Source organism: Acinonyx jubatus, chromosome B4 (assembly GCF_027475565.1).
Source record: "Acinonyx jubatus isolate Ajub_Pintada_27869175 chromosome B4, VMU_Ajub_asm_v1.0, whole genome shotgun sequence".
In the NCBI taxonomy this organism is placed as follows: Eukaryota; Metazoa; Chordata; class Mammalia; order Carnivora; family Felidae; genus Acinonyx; species Acinonyx jubatus.
The window spans coordinates 117,837,897-117,853,293 of record NC_069387.1 but is presented as its reverse complement, the minus strand read 5'-3'; the positions used below and the strand labels follow the sequence as shown (position 1 = coordinate 117,853,293).

The 15,397-nt window shown below is 34.3% G+C and overlaps 1 protein-coding gene across 13 annotated transcripts in view; it reads left to right on the top strand.

The window, feature by feature from the left end:
• ANKS1B (ankyrin repeat and sterile alpha motif domain containing 1B) overlaps positions 1-15,397 on the top strand; it is a 1,063,758-nt gene that overhangs the window by 458,120 nt on the left and 590,241 nt on the right. For all 13 annotated transcript variants that reach the window (XM_027071024.2, XM_027071022.2, XM_053226641.1 and 10 more), the window contains exon 12: positions 12,462-12,642. In XM_027071024.2, coding sequence (XP_026926825.1) covers positions 12,462-12,642 — 181 coding nt within the window. The remainder of the gene's footprint in view (positions 1-12,461; positions 12,643-15,397) is intronic.

The following is a 15,397-nucleotide window of genomic DNA, read 5'->3' as shown; positions in this document are numbered from 1 at the left end:
GTTAGCCAGGACATGGAGAAGCTCATACGTTGCTGGTGGAAATGTAACATGGTACCGCAAATCTGAAAACAGTTGGCAGTTTCTTAAAATATTAAATGCTTTACTACCATATCACCCAGCATTTGTACTCCCGAGAATTTATCCCAACTAAATTAAAATTTAAGTTCACCAAAAAACCTGTACACAAATATTTACAGAAGCATTATTCCTAATAGCTGAAAAATGGAAACAATCTAGATGTCCTTCAATAGCTGAATGTTTAAGTGAACTGTGGTACATTCATACCGTTGAATACTACCCAGCATAAAAAGGAACAAGCTATTGATACACGTAATAGCTTGGATGAATCCCCAGAGAATTATGCTGAGAAAAGCAATTCCAAAAATTGCATACTGTATGATTCTATTTATCATATATCTACTTATCTTATATAATTTTTGACATGACATAATTATAAAATAAGAGAACAGATTAGTGGTTGACAGGAGTTAAGGAAGAAGTGGAGACAGGAGACAAGTAGGTGTAACTATTAAAGGGCAATTAGAGGGATCCTTGTGGAATGGAATTATTACGTTTCTTGGCTGTATCAGTGTCAATATCCTGGTTATGATGTTGTACTGTAGGTTGGTAAGATGATATACCATTAAGAAAACTACAAAAAGAGCACGGGATTTCTCTGTATTATTTTTCACAACTTCACGTGAATCAACAATTATTTCCAAAAAAAAATTTAATTACAAATGTTAAGTTGTAAAAAAAATAAATAAAATGGCAACTTGCACCTTAATTTGTAAAAATTTCTTTCTTTCACAGTGATAAGAACTTCCTGTTTTGGCTGCTGAGAACATATATTCTATAACCCTTTGTATAATTACTTCCTTCTGCTCTTAAACTAAAACAAATTATTTAATTTTTTTTAAAGAACCTAAATGTAGGAAATAAAACTAGTCTTGTTTTTAATTTTACACACATTTGAATTTTACTTAAGCATCTCTGAAATATTAATGCATAAATATTTGAAATGCCTAATTTAAAAAATACTGTTTTGCAAGATAGTTATAAGTAGCTTATTTCTGGGAGAAGGGTCTACAAGAATTATCTTCATAGTCTGGCAGTCAAAGGCTCTCCTGTTCTTCAATATCTTCCTTGGGTCCAGAGCTATTTAACTCTTTTATCAAATAAAACTAGAATAAAAGCCACAGCCTTTATTATTCTGTCATGGCTATATGTAGTCTTTCCAGTTAATGTTTGAATAACTTGTGTGAAGAAACTAGCTCATATGGAGAAATCTATATTATAGATTTTCCATTTTAAAAGTTTTAGACTCATTCCTATATATGCTACTAGGAATATACTGAGAGTTTTATAAATGTGTATCTTTTAATACAAGATGAATTTATGTATTAATCCATAGGCAAATATCTCCATGTAAAAATGAAATAAAATGAAGTGGTAAAAGTAGAAAACATATTTTTTTTAATTTCTGCCTTTCTTTTAATTAAACACCTAGTGACTGTAAGAGTTTAATATATAGCAGAGTTAGATTCTATTTGTTCCTCTTTTCCACCCATCTGAATTTTCTCCAACACTCTTTATTTTTCATTTTTAAAAATTAGTTTAAATTCAAGTTAGTTAACATACAGTGTAATATTGGTTTCAGTGGTAGAACTCAGTGATTCATCACTTACATATAACAACACTCAGAGTTCATCATAAATGCTCTCCTTCATGCCCATCACCCATTTATCCCATCCCCCTACCCAACTCCCCTCCAGCAACCCTCAATTTGTTCTCTGTATTTAAGAGTCTCTTAATGTTTGCCTCCCTCTCTGTTTTTATCTTATTTTTCCTTCCCTTCCCCCATGTTCATTTGTTGTGTTTCTTAAATTCCACATATAAGTAAAATCATATGATATTTGTCTTTCTCTACCTGATTTATTTCACTTAGCATAATACACTCTAGTTCTATCCACATTGTAAATAGCAAGAGTTCATTCTTTTTGGTGGCTGAGTAGTATTATATTGTGTTTATATACCACATCTTTATCCATTCATTAGTTGATGGACATTTGAGCTCCTTCCATAATTTAGCTATTGTCAATAGTGCTGCTATAAACATTGGGGTGAATGTGCCCCTTCAAATCAGCATTTTAGTATCCTTCAGATAAATACCTAGTAGTGCAATTGCTGGGTCATAGGTGGTTCTATTTTAATTTTTTGAGGAACCTCCATACTGTTTCCCAGAGTGGCTGCACCAGTATGCATTCCCACCAACAGTGCAAAAAGGTTCCCCTTTCTCTGCATCCTCACCAGCATCTATGTTTCCTCAGTTGTTAATTTTATCATTCTGACAGTTGTGAGGTAATATCTCATTGTAGTTTTGATTTGTATTTTTCTGATAATGAGTAATGGTGAGAATCTTTTCATGTGTCTATTAGCCATCTGGATGTCTTCTTTGGAAAAGTGTCTATTCATGTCTTCTGCCCATTTCTTAACTGGGTTATTTGTTTTTTGGCTGTTGAGTTTGATAAGTCCTTTATAGATTTTGGATACTAACCCTTTATCTGACGTGTCATTTGCAAATATCTTCTCCCATTCTGTCAGTTGCCTTTTAGTTTTGCTGATTATTTCCTTGGCTGTGCAGAAGCTTTTTATTGATGAGGTCCCATTAGTTCATTTTTGCTTTTATTTCCCTTCCCTCCAGAGACATGTATAATAAGAAGTTGCTGCCTGTTTCCTCCTCTAGGATTTTTATGGTTTCCTGTCTTACATTTAGGTCTTTCATTAATTTTGAACTTACTTTTGCGTATGGTGTAAGAAAGTGGTCCAGGTTCATTCTTCTGCATGACGCTGTGCTTTTTTCCCAGCACCATTTGGTGAAGAGGCTGCCTTTTCTCCATTGCATATTCTTTCTTGCTTTGTTAAACATTAGTTGGCCATATATTTGTGGGTCCATTTCTGGGTTCTCTATTCTATTTCCATTGATCTATGTGTCTGCTTTTGTGCCGGTACCATGCTGTCCTGATGATTATAGCTTTGTAATACAACTTGAAGTCCAGAATTGTGATGCCTCCAGCTTTGGTTTTCTTTTTAAATGTTACTTTGGCTATTCTGGGTCTTTTGTGGTTACATACAAATTTTAGGATTGTTTGTTCTAGCTCTGTGAAGAATGCATTGGGATTCTTGCATTGGGATCCCTTCAGTGCAATAGGGATTGCATTGAATGTGTAGATTCCTTTGGGTAGTATAGACATTTTAACTTTGTTCTTCCAACCATAAACATGGACTGTTTTTCCACTTCTTTGTGTCTTCTTCAATTTCCTTCATAAGTATTCTATAGTTTTCAGCGTACAGATCTTTTACCTCTTTGGTTAGGTTTTTTCCTAGGTATCTTATGGGTTTTGGTGCAGTTGTAAATAGGATCAATTCCTTGATTTCTCTTTCTGCTGCTTCATTATTGGTGTATAGAAATGCAACTGATTTCTGTATGTTGATTTTTATATCTCATGACTTTGCCAAATTCATGTATCAGTTCTAGCAGTTTTTTGGTGGTCTTTCAGGTTTTCTATGTAGAGTATCATGTCATCTGCTAAGAGTGAAAGTTTGACTTCTTCTTTGCCAATTTGTATGACTTTTATTTCTTTTTGTTGTCTGATTGCTGAGTGTAGGACTTCCAGTACTATGTTGAACAACAGTGGGGAGAGTGGACTTTGTTGTCATGTTCCTGACCTTAGGGTAAAAGCTCTCAGTTTTTCCTCATTGAGGATGATATTAGCTGTGGTGGGCCTTTCATATAAGGCTTTTATGATCTTGAGGTATGTTGCTTCTATCCCTACTCTCTTGAGGGTTTTTATCAAGAAATATGTTGTATTTTGTCAAATGCTTTTTTTGCATCTATTGAAAGAATCATATGGTTCTTATCCTTTGTTTTATTAATGTGGTGTGTCACAATCATTTACTGGCAAATATTGAACTAGCCCTGCAGCCCAGGATTAAATCCCACTTGATCATGGTGAGTAATTCTTTTAATGTACTGTTGAATTTGATTTTTTAGTATCTTGTTGAGAATTTTTGCATCCAGGTGCATCATGGATATTGGCCTGTAATTTTCCTTTTTAGTAGGGTCTTTGTCTGGTTTTGGAATCAAGATGATACTGGCTTCATAGAATGAGTTTGGAAGATTTCCTTCTGTTTCTATGTTTTGAACAGTTTGAGAAGAATAGGTATTAACTCTTCTTTAAATGTCTGATAGAATTCCCCTGGGAAGCCATCTGGCCCCAGACTCATTTGTTGGGAGATTTTGATAACTGATTCAATTTCTTTTCTGGTATGGGCCTATTCAAATTTTCTGTTTCTTCTTGTTTGAGTTTTGGTAGTGTGTGGGTGTCTAAGAATTTGTCCATTTCTTCCAAATTGTCCAGTATGTTGGCATATAATTTTTCATAGTACTCTCTTATAATTGTTCGTATTTCTGTAGTGTTGGTTGTGATCTTTCCTCTTTAATTCATGATTTTATCTATTTGGGTCCTCTGTATTTTCTTTTTTATGAGTCTTGCTAGGGGTTTAGTTTCATTGGTCTGTTCTGCTGGTTTTTTGTTTGTTTCTATATCATTTCTTTCCATTCTGATCTTTATTATTTCCCTTTTTTGCTGGCTTTGGGCTTTATTTGCTGCTCCTTTTCTAGCTCCTTTAGGTGTAAGTTTAGGTTGTATATTTGGTACCTTTCTTCAACACTGTTTAAAACAATGACTGTTAAAAAAAATGCTTCCAATAGACAGAGTAGAAAAATGCTATTGATGTAAAGATGAGATACTTGAGAGCTATTTGGTTCTTGGCTTTACTTGTAACCTTATGCTTACTCTTTTTTGCTTTGTATGTAGTATGATGTCCTAGGGGAAATGCAATCAATCTGAAATTTCATAGACCATGTTTTAATTTCAGCTCTCCTACTTTTTAAGTGTGAGGCTATCTCTAAATCTCAAATACGTTGTAAAACAGAAAGAGTTAATAACTACTTCTAATACCAAAATTCTAGGCTTAAATGTGATAACAAATCTCAAGTTCCTAGAAGAATGTATATTCCTCTTAAGCACCTGGTATTTACTCTCACCCACTTTATCTCCTTTGTAGTGTCATACTTTTTTTTTTCTCTATGTTTGGCCATAACTGTACAGCAGAGTGGTATTTTGCGTACCTAAAGATAGGAAGCTCTACATTTTTAGAATGTCTTAATCATATTAATTATTGTATCCGTGATAAAAACATTTACCTCATTAAAAATTTTTACTCCTTTAATTGAAAAGAAAAAAATAGAAATTGTTTTCAACTTGCATGACATATGTAATAAAAAGTTTGATAATTTCTACCCCTATTGAGTTATCTGTACTCCCTCAGATCCTTTCTTTTTGCTGTTTTAAAAGTGATCAACACAGAGAAGTATGAGAATTTTAACTAAGGAAGGTGAACTGATCTCAACTTTTTACATCTTCTCTTTCTGTACATGCAACTAAAATAGTAAAATAGATACAAAAATAAGAATAAAGCCATAGCAGTAATGAAGAACAGTGAGTGGTACTATCAGAAGCATTTAGAACTTCTGAAAGATAAAGACAGATGGCATTGGATTTAGACAGAGATTAATCACAACAACTGACAAACCTCAGCATCTTATACATGGAACAATTGACTTTGTTGTTTTCCTACCAGATGTTAATACCTATTTCAGTAAGGGGAAGAGTCCACTGAAGCTCCTCCCTTGGGAATTGGAACAGGAGAGAGAAATGGGGTAGTGTCCTAGGTAATCAAAATGGTTGATGAAGAACACCAGACACTTGATGAAAATGAACAATTAAATGACCTTTGAGAAAACAATTAATGACTGAAAAAGTTGAAAATCAATATCCTTAGAAGATTTGAGAGGTTATGAACTCATAAAGAAGAGGTTACTTTTAAAATTGAATACTTGGGAAAAAAACCATTTATTGAAAATTAAACAGGATCGTTACACCTAAAGACATAGTAAAATGACTAAAAGTTTTGTGCCTTGTCTTATTTGTTCACTGACATATCCCCAGAGCCTAGAACAGTGTCTAACACATAGCTGATGGTCAGTAGTATTTTTTGAACAGATTAATGAAAGTGCTTTAGAATACCAAATTGTAAAATACTCCCAGAATACAAAACAAAGGGGATCAAAGAGATCCAATATCCATTAACTAAGAGTTCTAGAAGTAGGAGGAGGAGCCAAAATAGTAATTATAAGAATGTGGTATTAGCATAGGAATAGACAGGTAGATCAATGGGAACATAGTTCAATCCAAAAATGTAAGCCCAGTTTATATTTGGAAATTTAGTATATGATAAAGGTGACATTTCAAATCAGTGAAGAAATGATGCTGTTAGGCAGTAGGTTATCATTTGGGGAAAATGCTTAGAATTAAAGTTTTCATTATATACACAAAATATTTCAGACTGATTAAAGTACTGAAAGAAAATACTACTGATCTAGCTTCCCATTTTTATCACCCATCTAATCCTCATTTTAAAAAGTATTTAAGAAGGCACCTAAATTTGTTACCACTGACTTGACAGGACTTTGCTTCATATTGATATAATTTATCAATGGGCTAGTGTCTGGAAAGTCTGTCATTTCCACATATTTCTACTGATGTCACTTGCTAATTTACTGACATTCAGCTGTCTTTGGGAACTCATTTTGAATGCTCCTTTTGCTTGGATGATTTAATATAACCACTGACTTTTGCTAGTACTACTTTTTCTTTGTACTGACATCAGAGTATCCCTCTAGTCCTATTTGACATTTTATTAGGAGGTTGATGAGGTTCCTTTATAATTAAGTGCATTCAAATTCTTTAAAATCCACTTATATCTAAGCAAGTGGATTTTTAAAACATACAGTAGTTAACAATAGAAGAGGAAACATAAAAGTGGATATTTGAAAGTTAGATTCCAATCTAGAGGATATTTGGAAGTAAATGTACACATTACCTAAATCTCATCCTAGTCAGGAATTATGTGTTCTCATTTAATTCATATGTGAATCACATCTAACTGGGTTGCAGAAATGCCATGAAATTTTTAAAGTTATATCAGAATATGTTATATTCCATTTATATCTTTATAGAGCATACAGATATTCTTATGATAAAAGTTTCTGATTAAGAGAATCCATAATAAGTGTAGGAAATTCATGCCATCCTGTACATTTTATCAGTAAATTTACACATTTTCTTTTAGGGACTAAGATGGCACTGGCTTCATGGATGTGGGACCCCACATGAAGAAGGGTCCCATGCTTAGAGTTTAATAATGCTTTTGGGTTGCTGTCTAAAATTCTTACTGATTTTTATCTCTGAATTTGTATTTTGTAAGTGAAGTCTGTGGGAAAATGGAGCCTGGGTTCATCTGTGTTCCCACCTCCTACCATCATCCCACTGTACTAGGTGGGATTCTTAGCCACCTGCTCCCCCAATCCTGGTGTTCCTGGCCAAGCTAGTAATTGCTGATACAGCAGTGAGACCTTGAGCGTGAGGAGGATGGAGGTTGGGTGCATGCACTGATATGCAGGGCAGAACACCTGTGTGCCTATGAGGATGTGCTTTCACCCTGTGAATGTCCCCACGCCCAAGGGAATAAGATATTAAGTAGCAAATAAGACCATGGAAGACAGGAAAATGTTGTTTTTCCCTGCTTTGTAGAACAAAGGGCATCACTCATGTTGCCACTGTTTCCAGCCACTCTATGGAGCTGGCTGTGACTATTTCAGTCATTTATGGAGCTGTTCCATTTCACCTCCTCAGAGACATATCCTAATCAGTCTATAGAAGGGGTCACTAACTTTTTCTGTTAAAGAGTATAAAATTGTTCAGGCTTTGTGGGTCATAAATCTCTGTTGTAACTACTCAACTTGCTATGGTAGTGTGAAAACAGCCATAGACCCCATGTAAATGAATGGGTGTGCCATTCATATGTTCCAGTAAAACTTTATTTATAGACCCTGAAATTTGAGCTTCATATAATTTTCACCTGTCACTAATGTTATTTTTGTTGTTTTTTTCAACCATTAAAAACATATAAAAGCCATCCTTAGCTCACAGGCTTTACAAAAATAGAAGCCTGGATTTGGCCCATGATCTGTACTTTGCTGGCTCTGGTTAAGTAAATATGTGTGGGAACAAGTCCTTTGGAAAGTAGAGATACAAGTGTTGGACCACATGGGGACAATGTTTTAGAGGAGTAGCCATAGGGAACACAAGTGAAACTCATTTTACACATTGAAACTTGGCAAATTTTATTTGTAATTTCAGTGAATTTGTGAAAACGCTTTTCTTTTGTACTGTATGGCTTAGCAAGATTCCATCAGAATAGTTAGAAAAATGGAATGTATTAAAATCTAAGTTTGAGTGAATATTCTAGTCTCATCCTCTTTAATCTCCATTTTTAATAGTGCTACCATCTTTTTACTCTTTTTTCCCATTGCTGTTATTTCATTTTCCACATAGATGTCTTTTTAATCCCACCTCTGTCTTTTGTGCTTTGAGGCACCATCCAATTGTCTCTATATTTGAACACATGAAACCTCCTTCTAATCTAAGCCCTCCTGCTAACTACTTATGTAATCTTGCATAAATTATTTAACCTCTCTGAGCCACTGCATTGTGCTAGTTAGGGTAAGTAATGCTAGCCGCCACAACAGACAAACCCAGAATCTCAGCAGTTTAACCTAAAGGAAATTTATTTCAACTTCTCTTAAAACCCAGTGTGAGGTGAATGACCCTCCTTCATCTTATAGCTACATCTTCTGGAGAGTAAAAGAGAGATAGAGACTAATAGTCATTTGGTCAGAATTAGTTACATGCCCCCAACCTAAATGCACATAGGCTAGGAAACAAATGGGAAGCTATACTTAAGGTTTTGTTGACCACTAAAATGATGTGCAAAATGATCCTTTAGAACAGGGGTTTGCCAATGAATGTTTTCTCTAAAGGACAAGATGGTAAATATTTTAAGAGTTGTGAATACTCTGGCCTCTGTCACAACTTCTCAACACTGCCATTGTAGCATGAGAACAGCCATAGACAATAAATTAATGAATGGACATAGCCGTGTCCCAATAAAACTTTATTTTCAGAAACAAGAGGCAGGTCAGATTGGGGCCACAGGCCAGAGTTTTATAATCCCATTCTTAAAGCATGACTAACATATAATGATTCTCATTTTTCATCATCTCAGATACTCAGAGAGCTTTGGGTAATAACTCCCCCAATGACTTTTCCTTAAGCTGGCTAATAATAACCAATAGACAGCTCTGAAGAAGCAAATAATAATGCAGTTAGATGATCACGGATCCATGGTTCCTTCCCTTTGGAATTTCCATTCACCTGTCTCCCTCCCTCCATTTATTTTATTTGAATCCATGTTACAGTGAGATTATAGCATTCTGCTCAAAGAAAGAAAGGGAAATTTCATGTAGATTTGCATAACCACATATTAAGCAGTCTATACTGAATCCCAATAGTATATCTTACATCTTGTATACTTCTGGCTTAGTATATTTCTGTTTCTCACACACACACAGGCACACACACAAACTTATCTTCCAGCATTTACCCAAGCAGAAATCTGTGAGTCGCCCTAGACTTCTTCCTTAAAATCAACCTTCACATCCAATCAGATGCCAAGACCTAAAGAGCTAACCTCATTAGCATCTCCTAAAAACATCTGCTATCTCCAACACTGTTGTCACTGCTTTACCTCAGGACCTCACTTTGTCTTGGCTGGAACTCTTTAATGTCTTCCTAATTAGTCTCTCTTCCTCTAATCCAGCCCTGACCAATCCATTTTCTAAACTGCTAAAATGAGTTTATTAAGATGCACGCCCAACCATGAAATCAAATCCTCTTGCTTAGAAATCATTCAGTGGTTCCTTAAAATATTCAAGCTAAAGTCAAATTCCTTAACATGGCATTAGAACCCTTTATCATTTGGACCCTGCAACTTGTAATATCTCATGGCTTGTACCTACCACTACCTCACATACTCTGCACTGTAGCCATTATGAACTTTATGCAGTCTGTATTTTTCTTCTCCCCATCTTCTTTTGTCTGCCTACCATCTCTGCTTCATTGAGATTCAACTCAGCCATCAATCACCTGCTTGTGGAAGCCTTTCCTGATCCCCTTTCTAAAGTAGAGACTCCCCATTTATATTCTGTGCTTCCACTTACATTAGTCCTTATCAGTGTATAGTACTGCACTAATGCATAATCCTTGGGTTGTTTCTTCCCTCATGCACCATCCTTCTCCCACTTCAACTCTATAATCACCTGGAGAACAAGGACAATGTCTCATTAGTCTTATTCCTATCACACTGCTTGCCAAGGTATCTACAGTTTAGTAATACTAAACAAATATTTTTGGAAGGAATTAATGCAACAACAAAAAATAACCTGTTTGCTTTTGTGATTGCATAACAAATTCTGATTTTAATATAATTAGAGCTTTGTGTAGTCAAGTTAAGAAACATGTATTTAAGAAACAGAAGTAAAGGGGTGCCTGGATGGCTCACTAGGTTAAACGTCCAACTCTTAGTTTTGGCTCAGGTCATGATCTCATGGTTTGTGAGTTTGAGCCCTGTATCAGGCTCTGTGCTGACAGTGAAGAGCCTGCTTTGGATTCTCTCTCTCCCTCTTTCTCTGCCTCTCCCCTGCTCACTTGTGTTCTCTCTCTCTCTTTCTCTCTCACTCTCAAAATAAATAAATAAACTTTAAAAAAAGAAACAGCACTAAAGGAGCCATATGTATCAGTTGACTTGATCTTTATAAAGTTTATGAGAAGGAACATCATACAAATTTGGCCCATTGCTTATATATGAAGTGAAACAAAATCACAACACAACACGATAAAACAAAACCAAGATGATGACCATACCTGAGTTTCCATTGGAGCTAGTGTCATATTTCATGCCTTTTAATTGCTGTTATATAGTCTAGTAGAAAGAACATGAATGTGAAATTGATATTCAGTAGCCCTAAGGACAGAAATTTTGTGAAAAACCAAGCCTGACATTGTACCCCAATCTTTCATAATTCAAAAGCAACTGAATCCTATGGGAGTACTAATTTGAATTCTACTACTGAATTGATGTGTCATAATAATAAATTACTTACTTGTATAACAGTGCCTCTAAAACTCTTTCATAAAAGTATTACAATGGTGAGATAATAAAGCATATTGTGATCATTTGTACCCCTTATATTAAAAAAACTGTAAAATAGAGACCTTTTCATTATCATTGTTTATTTTAAATTATAGACTATATTAAATGTTAAAAAAAAACATGATGAGCTGGAAGAGACAGGGTAACTGGAATATTTTGCAGGAAAATAATCTATGGAGTACATTGGTTAAATAAACCAGTATTTGATGGCAGTGATTAAAATAAACCAAAAGTTTATTGTACTTTGGGGGTAGTAAAGTACAGTAAAATTTATTGTAAAGAGATTGAAGTTAATCTCTTGTTAATTATTATAGGATATTGTTAATATTTAAGTAATATTAATGAAAATAAAAAGAAAGAAAACTTGGATTGAATCTTGGGAAATGCACACAATTCTGAGCGCCAAAAAGACTGCCAAGGATAATGTTAGAAGCTCTGCTAGTCAGGAAGAAAAGTGTATGTAATTAAAACTATGGGAAAAAAAAAAAACAGAAAACTGCTATAGGGAGCAATTCATTACTGACAAAGGATGTAAATTATATCTATTACTCCATGATTTTAACTTTTATGTTTAAATTGACTTTTCTATTTAGGGATTAATTACAATCCTTAAAAAAGGAAATCAGAGTTCACTACAAATACCAAGTAGATTCTTAAGTCCTGGGAAATGTTCTATATAACTTAATTCTGATGATCAAATTCCAGCATATGGTACTTGGGGAAAATATCTAATGCTATCAATTCTTTGGACTATATAAAGAAGAACAACAACAACAACGACAACGACAAAACAGAACTGCCTTAATAATGCTTCAACGTTTTAAGAGCTCTTTTATTATTAGACTCTATATCCTCAGGGTCTGGAAAATGCCATATGCTTAATAAATGTTAGTTAAATGAAAGGTGTCTTTAAAATTTCAACTTTCTTAATTGATTATTAAGAAAAAAATTGGGTACTATATCTGTACAGTCTTCTGGGGAATTCTAACAAAAAGTGTAAGTTATTTTATCAGCTATGCCAAAATATGTTTTCAGTAAACAATTTTTTTTATTATTTAATTAATCAAGGGATTATTTAGTGTCTCTCTGTAACGTACAATTATATTTTGAGTATAAAAACCAGATAGTTTGATAAAATCATCAGTTAGATTAAATCAACGGGGAGATTAGGCTGAAGATGAACATGATCATATTAATACTCTCATCATGCCCATTTATTTTAGCCTAAACAACGAACATCTATTGTGTCTTCTCTGGATTTTCATCGAATGAATCACAACCAAGAATATTTTGAAATCAACACATCTGCAGGGTGTGCAAGCTTTACTTCCAGCCCTCCTGTTAGTCCGCCCACCTCTTCTGTGGGAACCACAGAAGTCAAGAACAACGGAACTAGCCATACAGGTAAAGCAGTTCACTTTATGCAGCTATATTTTTGAACTTTTAAAACTAAAGCCTTAATGAGTTCAAGGAATTAAGAGGAATCTTCCTACAAATTGCACTGTGCTTTTCGTTCACCCACATGTATAAAATGTAGGGCATTACAATTTTTGTCAGAGTGTGAATATAATATTCTTGTTGAATACATTAATGGTTTTTCAGGTATTACATATTAAAGGATGATAATTTAATGCTATTATGGCAGTAAAAGAACCAGAGACCTGGAAATGCTTTTCTTCCACTGCTGTTTACCCCTCTCCATACAGTGGTATCAACTCAATATAGGATTTTATTAATAGCTGATTTGAGGCCACAGAACCTGCATCAACCTGGTAAGATTGAGTTGGACAGTTTGGCCTAAGTGGGCTTTCAATCTACTTGAACCAAAGTGAACTTGGAGAGGAGAAGTGTGAGGAAATAAGGCTGGGGGTAAGGAGATGATTAAGGAAAGTAACCACACCCACTGTTAACACATACCTGGTTCCACCCAATTGGATTTGCAATGTTTCCTTCCTCTGGGGGCAAGAAGCTAATAATTGTAAGTCCAAATGACAGAAATATGAGAAGTGGGACCTAAAGAATTTCCTCCCTTTATATTAAAGTAAGTGAACTATTCTACTTTCCCTCAAAGAGATATGATTTTTAAATCCACTAGATATGATTAATATGGATTTTAGAATCATAAGGTATCATTTATATGGGTATTCCGTATAACCTTTGTTCAAAATGAGTATTGTGTATGTGTATAAATGTATGCACTCTACGTAAGTCGTTTACTCTGACTGTACTTTTAAGAGCACTGATACAAAACATTCCAAAAATATCCAGAAAATTATTTTCCCCTAGGAAAACTAAGATTTAAAAAATAATGATTAATGAAAGTGGTGACATTGATATTTTATGGAAGCTGTTATCTAATCTTTTCATGGCAACCAGAGTGATATTTATAAAAGGTAAATCAGAGTATGTTATCATCATTAAGCTCAGTGGCTTCTCACTGAACTTTGAATAAAATTCAACTTCTCACCATGGCCAGTGAAGTTCAATATAACCTAGCTCTGACCAGCTCTTTAACCTAAGCTCTAGCAAACTCATCTCGGACCACACTGGCCTTCTTTTCTAGGCATTCTAGTTGTGGGGCTTTTGTACATTGGTTCCTGCTGCCTGGAATCTCTGTCTTCAAATTTTCATGTGTCTGAGTGTCATTTGAGTTTTGGCTCAAATACACTTTCTCATAGAGGCCTGCCCAGATCACCTTATTTCGAGTAAGGCCCTCAATGTGATGACAATTATAATAGCAAAGATGCAAAAAGAACAATCATAGTAATATCAATAACCAATAAGTTTCAAGCAAATACTTTAATGTTATGTATCACAGACTATTTTAGGCATTTTATGTGTATTAACTCATTTAAATCTCATAACTGATATGTGAATTAGGTATTATTATGATAGACAAGGAAACACAGATAGAGGATAAATAGCTAACTAGCCCATAATGGCAGACCTGGGATTCAAACTTGGTGGTAGTGTCCATGTTCTTAACCACTTTTCAACATTGTTTTTGTCACTTCGGTCAAATTTTCCTCTTTCCTTTTTCCAGATTCTTATTTGTTACATAAAATTACATTCTTCATTTGTTTATTTCTTTATTATCTTCTCTCCTCTTTCTAGAATTGTAAGCTAAAATGAATGGATCCCTGATACATTGTGGGCACTGAAGTCAGGCTACCTAAGTTTGTTTACTAACCATGAACTAAATATCATACCTAGCTATAAGACTTAACCTCTTTATGCTATTGTGTTCTTAGGTGTAGAATTAAACTACCAATTAATTAATTATATTAACTTACTCTATAGCCTGGTAATGCACATAAGGTAATTAGCACTGTGTCTGGCACATAGTTAATGCTCAATACATGTTAGTAGTAGTCATTATGATATTAATGAAGACTAGCATTAATTCCTTGAATGTGAACATTTATTGTATGTCTGCCATGCACCAGATTCAACTTTATAGGAGAGGAAGGATGGGATATGATTTGTGAATAAAAATGGTATGTGGGTCCCAGAAAGTGTCTGTATATATAATTATTACTCAATTAACACTGATTTGAATGACTATTACCAGATTTAAAATTCTAAAATGGGAGAGATGACAAGTGCTCTGATTTTTGAGTTTTTCAACAGTCCTTTGAGGTAAATAGAAAATTTATTTATTTATTTATTTATTTAAAAATTAAGACTAAAAGAAATGATAGGTCTATTCCCAAACCTCTGAGCACCAGAGTGAGAAGATAAAAACACACACATTTTACTGCTTCCAGGACTCCACTGGTACCATCCAAAATGTGTGGAGAAATTGTAATTTGCCACACATTCCAAAATTGGTATTTTCAGGTCTGACCTTTGAACAGAACTGAAATCTAACCTTTTAAAGATTGAAATGGTTTCAAACAGCATGTTACTGTGGTTTCCTAATGTAAGATGTCACCTCCATATTACATTAAAAATTTTATAATAAACTGATATTTAGTAATAGTGTGGTAGGACAGTGCTGATTTGTTTTATATGAAGAGATAAAACTTTGAATTTTATACTAAAACTTTTAAGGTAGACATTCATCAACTTAAAATGTCTTATACATAGATGATTTATTATATTTTGTATTTAAAAACCTGCACATATAGGCACTACCACATAATATGCTTTGAAAGAG